The following is a 7,481-nucleotide window of genomic DNA, read 5'->3' as shown; positions in this document are numbered from 1 at the left end:
TACATAAGATGCTGACTCCAAATTCACACATATATACTGTTTCATTAAAAAAAAAAAAAAAAAAAAAACTCTATTTCTTTAATAAAATTAATCTCTATTTATTTGTAATAGTAGCAAATTTTTTCCTCATTACTTCAACCATGTTTTTGCTTTATCTTTATTACTTTATTAATCTTATACTATTAAAATTGGTGTTATCTACCCGCTAGACTATTTTTATGTACGGAATTAGTATATATATATATGTGTGTACAATACAATACCATTACATGACATCTCTTTCTGCCCCTGTCTTCTATTTGGTTCAAGAATCAACCAAAAATCAAGATTCTTGACCTATATTCCTTTTCTTACATCTCTTTTCACTTTGTTGGAGTCATAATCATGGCTGATTTCATGTTGAGCTTTGTGATTTTGTTAAACTTAGTGGTGGCTGCCCCTTCAGGTGTAAAAACTAATTAAATTCTCATTCATCTTCAACTTTTTTTGGATGATGAAGATGATAATTGACTCTCTCTGTTGCAGATGCGGCCTACTGCCTGTGCAAGGCAGGGGTGAGCGACACCGTGCTGCAGAAAAACATTGATTACTCATGCGGAAACGGAGCGGATTGCTCAGCAATCCTTCAAAATGGAGCTTGTTACAATCCTAACACTGTCAAAGATCACTGCAGTTATGCAGTTAACAGCTATTTTCAGAGGAGATCTCAGCTTGGTGCAACCTGTGATTTTCAAGGGAGTGCTACTCTTTCCCAAACTGGCCCCACAGGTAACAAACTTTTCAATTCTCACTTCTTTTTTTTTTTTTTTTTTTTTCTTTTGGGTATTTCATTTTATTTTTTTTTTAATTTCTAATGTTTGTAGGTGTGCCCTCTGCATGTGTTTACCAGGCAAGCCCAAGGTTTGAACTTCACTTTTTTCCTTTTAAGAAACCAGTTTTTACAGAATTTGTTGTTTCAGTTTTGAATGTCTGCTCAAGCTTTAATTGTTGAATTAGGAAAAGAATATTTAATGATTTTTTACAAAGAAAAACAACATTTTAATTTTGTACCTATAAATGTCATCATTCACTTAACTACTCATACATTAAATGGATTTACTGTTTGCCATGATTGTGTAAATGAAAATATGAATGTGTAATTGTTCTACCAGAACAGTATAGAAGCTTCTACTCAAATTAAGAAAATAGGAGTAGGTTTTTCATTTTTTAGAGTAGAAAAAAGATGCTTTATGGGGAGATGAAATCAGCACACAGACAAGTGAAAAATGTGTAAAGAATTAATTTTATTTTATGAGCTGTCTCTGATGTTGAAGAATATAATCCATAGAATAAAGAGTAAATTGGATATATATGAGCTGTCTTGTACTAATATTGTACCATCCTCAGCAGAACATCATCTATAGATTCCTTTAGTATACTCCATTCAATTAGGTGTGGTTATGCACATTTTATTATTGGCAAATGACAATAATGTTTATTATATTCAATTAGGTGTGGTTATGCACATTTTATTATAGGCAAATTAACAATAATGTCCAGATGGCCTTGAATTCAATATCATTGATTTTAGATATTACCACCTCACCGCTGGACCAACTCACGCATATCATCTAATAATAATATTCACTCATTTTGTTCACAACTGTGCAGCACCGGCGGCACTGCGACTCCGACCACTGGTGGTGGCAACATCACTTTCCCCGGCGCCCCAATAGGAAGTACCGGTTCGGGCGACACCGGCCATAGTGCTAGTGTGAGACTCAGTAGTTCATCAATGATCGTTGTGTCCCTTCTTACCCTAATAGGAGTATCTCTCTAAGCAGATTAAATTTAGAATTTGGGGCCCTTTCTTGTTTCTTTTATTTTCTTTATTAGTTTGTACTACTTTATAGTGAAAGGGTAAAAAAAGTAGGGAATTTGATTCCCTTTTATGGTCTCCTATTTTCAGAAATTTTGTATGTACAATGTACATCTGGATAGGGAGGCTGAAAATTTATTGAAATTTACTTTTTTTTCTTTTGGGAAAATTTACATATTTTTAAGATACTCCTACAAGTTTTTGTTGTTTTTCCGATTTTGCTCTCGATAAATTCTGCAAATTTTACCCCCAAATCATATACCCCTCCGTTCCGGTTAATATGTCACATTTCTTAGTTGGTATGAGATATTAATAGTTGTTAGTTAATGTGTGTATAAATATTAGTAAATGGAGAGATAAAGAGAGTTGGATTATTTAATCGTAGAGAGAAAATAATGGTTTAGTGAATTAATTGGAGAGATAAAAGTTTTCAAAAATAGAAATGTGACATCTTAATTAGAACAAACGAAAAAGAAAAGTGTTCGTATGTCATTTTAGTTGGGATGAAGGGTGTACTACTGCTACATAAATCAAATGTACTATACTTCTATTGAAAAAAATCGGTTATCATCCTGCAATTATGCACACTACGTAAGAGTATTATTGATTGTATATATCTTATAAATATTTTATTGTTCTTGTTAGTTTAAGGTCATTTGGTAGAGCTGTAGAGGGGTTTTCTGGTATGGTGATGGATGAGACATTTCAACAAACCAACCAACCACATGTTTTCTTTATATATGGATATTTGCAATGTAAGTAAATTTTAAAGGCATAAGCAACTGTAGTTGTACCGTAAATTAAATGCTTTTTCCCGTTTCTTGAAGGAAAATTACTTATTTTGGTAAGTATCAGGTGTGATAGATAAATAGTATGGATTTGAATAGTGACTCGTCTCAAGATAAGATGCTACCCACTTTGTCATACATAATTTATCAAGAACGACATCCTTAAAAGTTAAAAGCATAGGCAATGGATGCCTTTTCCTATCCCACAAGTCATGCTCTTCATCTCCATATCAATATTTCTTTTTTGTTTTTCTGCACCATATATCATACTCCCTCCGTTCCATAGTAATGAAGGCGTTCCTTTTCAGCACGGAGATTAAGAAAATTTGTAAGTAAAGGAAGAATAAAGTGGAAAATGGAAAAGATAGAGAGATGAAGAGAGCAAAAAGTACTAGGGAGTAAAGTAGGTGTGGAAAAATGTGTTGACTTTTATTAAAAAGAAAAATGACTATTACTATGGAACGTACCAAAATGACAAAATGACTCTATTACTATGAAACAGATGGAGTAACTCATATTATCCCCCTATTTCCTACATTGTGTTATTCCTCTACCCTTACGTTTCCAATTAAAATCATAAAATATTGCTCCCTCCGTCCCACCATAAATGAGCCAATTCCCTTTTAAATAAAAAATCATCTCTTTTACTTTATTTTCCAACTTACTTTTTTCTTTCCACTCCTTTACTTTCTTCATTTTAACTCTTTAAATATCAATTTATTAAATTATGTGCCAAAAGAAGTGGTTCACTTATGGCGGAACGGAGGGAATACTACTTATTAACTTCAAATAATTATAAAATTAAATTTATAACAATATAAATAACAAATCACTTTATTAAAATTAATAAGTAAAAACTACAAATCCTACAAATTCTACCTAAAACTAAAACTTACTTTATTTTTTCATTCAACATTCATATAATAATAATAGGGACCAAATTATATATAAGAAAAATTTGAGAATTTAGTAATTTCCAAATATAAGAAAATTTTGCAAAATTGAACAATTAAATAGTGTAGGTTAAGATAATTGAGGAGGGGCATTTCCCTATCTTGAGTTAGGTGGCTCTGCCCATGTCTTAAACTCCTCTCTATTGAACAGAGACAATACATTTCTCACCCACAATCACGCAATGGGCGACAAGGAGCACTCGCCCCGCCCTTGAGTGGGCACTAAATAACTAATATCTCATGTTCCTTGTGGTTCCAAAAATCTTTAGTTGACTAATGCTAATTTTGTAGCTGATTATTTATCTCAAAAGATAAATTTGAATTTGATTATATTTTCTTTTACAAAATTAAAATTTACAACTCCTAATACTGAACTCTCATTTTTACACTCAAAATCCATATTTCTTTCGTCCCTTAAAAATAAGAACTATTTCCATTTTAGTTTGACCCTTAAAATTGTGCTTTTTTTTTATTTTAAGAAGTATTTCCAGAAGAGTTACGAAGTGAATTAACGCAATTCCGAGGCATAGAGCATTGATTTCTATAGGGTTACTCACTTCTAAATTGAGCCACATTTCGTGCTCTTTATTTTAGGAAGTATTTCCAGAAGAGTTACGAAGTGAATTAACGCAATTGAGTCACTTCTAAAATTATGCTCTTTTTGTTTTAGGAAGTATTTCCAGAAGAGTTACAAAGTGAATTAACGCAATTCCGAGGCATAGAGCACAAAATTGATTTCGTATAGGGTAGTCACTTCTAAATTGAGCCGCATACAATCCAACCCGAAAAAGACTCGGGAACTTCAAAGGCAAGTCGAGGAACTTCTTGCCAAAAGTGTAGTTCATAAATTTCTATAAAAAGATATATTTCTCAGCGCATATGCATGGTTGTAGAGCTATAAACAAAATCACATGAAAGCATGTATGTGCCTCGAAGGAATTGCTTGTTATAGTGCCACATCCTGGTGGCTTGATATGCCATTTTGGGGTTGTTAAGATGTATGAAATCTTATGTGAGCATTTTATTAGTTTAATATGAAAAAGTAAGTTGAGAAGTTGTGCGCATTGAGCAACCTAAGTCGAAGTCTAAGAATTTTGGTTTATACCCATTGGTTGATGTGTCAATAAATTTTGTGCTAGAATTGTTCACCTCTCACATGGAGAATGATAGTCTTTTTATTGTTGTGGATATGTTTTCTTAGATGATACCACACATTCACTCGACCAAATGGAGGTCATGACAGGGACATGGAGTCGAACCATCTGAGTAGGCGCCAAGTTCTCATGTCTTTGTCTTCATATACACAAAAAAAAGTCTAATAAAACAAAATGAATAGTCTACCTCTCATTCTTGATCCATTTTCTATCTTCTATTTTATCCTTTTTATCTTCCTCTCATATTTTACTAATTTATTTATAATTCACTTATAAAATTATTTTTTATGATAGAAGAGTCTATATATATAGGTTCTTGTTAGATTGAGATTTTTTAGCTTAATTAAGAAATGAGATGCAATATCAGCCACTCATTTCAAAATATCAATTGCAAGTAGATTATGTCAACTAGAGGGTATTATCGTCATTTCATTTCAATAGCCAGAATATCAAATGTCAACAGCTCGTATTAAAATGTCAACAACTAAAAAATAACATTTATAATTCACATATCAATACCGAGAATATCAAATGTCAACAACTCGTATTAAAATGTCAACAACTAAAAATAACACTTATAACTCACATATCAATAAGCGAGAATATCGAATGTCAACAACTCGTATTAAAATGTCAACAACTAAAAAATAACACTTATAATTCACATATCAATAGTCAGAATATCGAATGTCAACAACTCGTATTAAAATGTCAACAACTAACAAATAACACTTATAATTCACATATCAATAGCGCGAATATCGAATGTCAACAACTCGTATTAAAATGTCAACAACTAAATAATAACACTTATAATTCACAAATTAATAGCGAGAATATCGAATGTCAACAACTCGTATTAAAATGTCAACAACTAACAAATAACACTTATAATTCACATATCAATAGCCAGAATATCGAATGTCAACAACTCGTATTAAAATGTCAACAACTAACAAATAACACTTATAATTCACATATCAATAGCGAGAATATCAAATGTCAACAACTAAAAATAACACATATCAATAGCGAGAATATCGAATGTCAACAACTCGTATTAAAATGTCAACAACTAACAAATAATACTTATAATTCACATATCAATAGCGAGAATATCGAATGTCAACAACTCGTATTAAAATCTCAACAACTAATAAATAACACTTATAATTCACATATCAATAGTTAAAATATCGAATGTCAACAACTTATAGCAAAATGTCAATAATATGTATTTCTCCATCAAATTGCATGAATCATAAACTAAACTAAAACAATTCAACCTATTGAGATTTTGCCTATACAAACATTCTCTAAAATTGCTGAATAGCAAGCAGCCAACGTACATTACTAATTCATTTTTATCATTTCACATACAATTTAATCCAGAAATTTATTGGGGGAAAAGACATAGCTCAACTTTCAAAACTTCAAATAGTTTCAAATTCAAAAAATAACAGCCACACCTTGACGAATGGGTGATTCTCCGATGAGAAAAACTGAAAGGACAACGGATTCCGCTCAAAACCAAGTCTAGTGAGCAAACCAATCGCTTTATTAGTAAAGACTGCAGCGAATTGCGGATTGGATGAATCCTCGAGCGCGGACTACAGGACCAACAATCCATCGGCGAGATCGAATTTCTCGTCCTTGACGAGGCGGCAGAGCTCTCGAGTGGACTGATCGACCACCGCCACAGAGGCGCAGCGGAGGCAGCGGCCATTAGCCGCGGTTCCGGCGGCGGAGAGCGGTGCGGAGCGAAATTTGTTGAAGATTGAGGCGACAACGAGCTTCTGGAGCGAAATTTGTCGAAAATTTGATCCAAATTCCGCCTATTCCACCTCCGTCTTCCCCGCCCCTTTGACCGGCGTCGGATCCTCCTTCTCTCTGGCGCATCACACAGCGATGCCAGCTGTTTTGATCTCCCTCCCTGAGAAGACTCTGATCCAGGCCGCGCTGGCGGTGATGTCGACGGCGAACATGTGCTCAGCGTGTGGGAAGAAGGTCGGGTTGACCTTGTCCATCTACATTGATCGAAATTGATCGATTCAGTGAGATTTAGATTCTGATTTTGATTTGATTTTGAAAGTACCTTTTCGGATTTGGGGATGAGTTTGCAAGAGTGGAGAGCTGAGCGGCATTTCTCGGCTTCGTTGTGGCTTCTGGAGGCAGATTCTGAAATCAAATTACCATTCTGCCCTTTCATAATAAATTAATCTAAAATTATTTTTTATGTGGCAAAATCTGGACCACTCATTTAATAAAAATGAGTGGCTAATATTGCATCTCATTTATCAATTAGCATAAAAAATCTCAATTGATCACAACCATAAAAATCAGTGCTAACTCTATATAGAATAATGCTGCTGCTGTACAAGTTAAAAAGGTACTCCCTCCATCCCACAAAAGATGTCACACTTGTGGGACGGTACGAGATTTTAAGAGGTTTTGTTTTATGTGTTAAATGAAGAGAGAATATATAACTTTTATATTCATGTGAGAGAGAACTTTTTCCAAAAGGTGAAATATGACATCTTTTATGGTGGGATAAACAAAAAAGGAAAGTGTGACATATTTTCTGGGACGGAGGTAGTAACAAACTATGTAAAAAGTTAATCTCTCGTCCACGTGCCTGTCACGAGGTAATATGGCGCCAAAGAAGTTGGTAGGTATAAACAAAAAAGAAATTCACAATCCGAATGCCTCGCCTCGCCTTCCCTTCCGT

The 7,481-nt window shown here is 33.7% G+C and overlaps 1 protein-coding gene across 1 annotated transcript; it reads left to right on the top strand.

Annotated features, from left to right (window-relative positions):
- The first annotated feature begins 260 nt into the window (after positions 1–260).
- Positions 261–2,017, top strand: LOC125223659 (PLASMODESMATA CALLOSE-BINDING PROTEIN 4-like). Its single transcript, XM_048126905.1, has 4 exons — positions 261–445; positions 526–768; positions 864–900; positions 1,651–2,017. Exons 1-4 carry the CDS (start codon positions 385–387, stop codon positions 1,817–1,819), a joined length of 510 nt encoding a protein of 169 aa, XP_047982862.1. The 5' UTR covers positions 261–384; the 3' UTR covers positions 1,820–2,017.
- Positions 2,018–7,481: the final 5,464 nt, after the last annotated feature.

The sequence above is a fragment of the Salvia hispanica genome, chromosome 4, assembly GCF_023119035.1.
Source record: "Salvia hispanica cultivar TCC Black 2014 chromosome 4, UniMelb_Shisp_WGS_1.0, whole genome shotgun sequence".
In the NCBI taxonomy this organism is placed as follows: domain Eukaryota; kingdom Viridiplantae; phylum Streptophyta; class Magnoliopsida; order Lamiales; family Lamiaceae; genus Salvia; species Salvia hispanica.
This window is presented reverse-complemented; position numbering and strand designations above follow the sequence as displayed.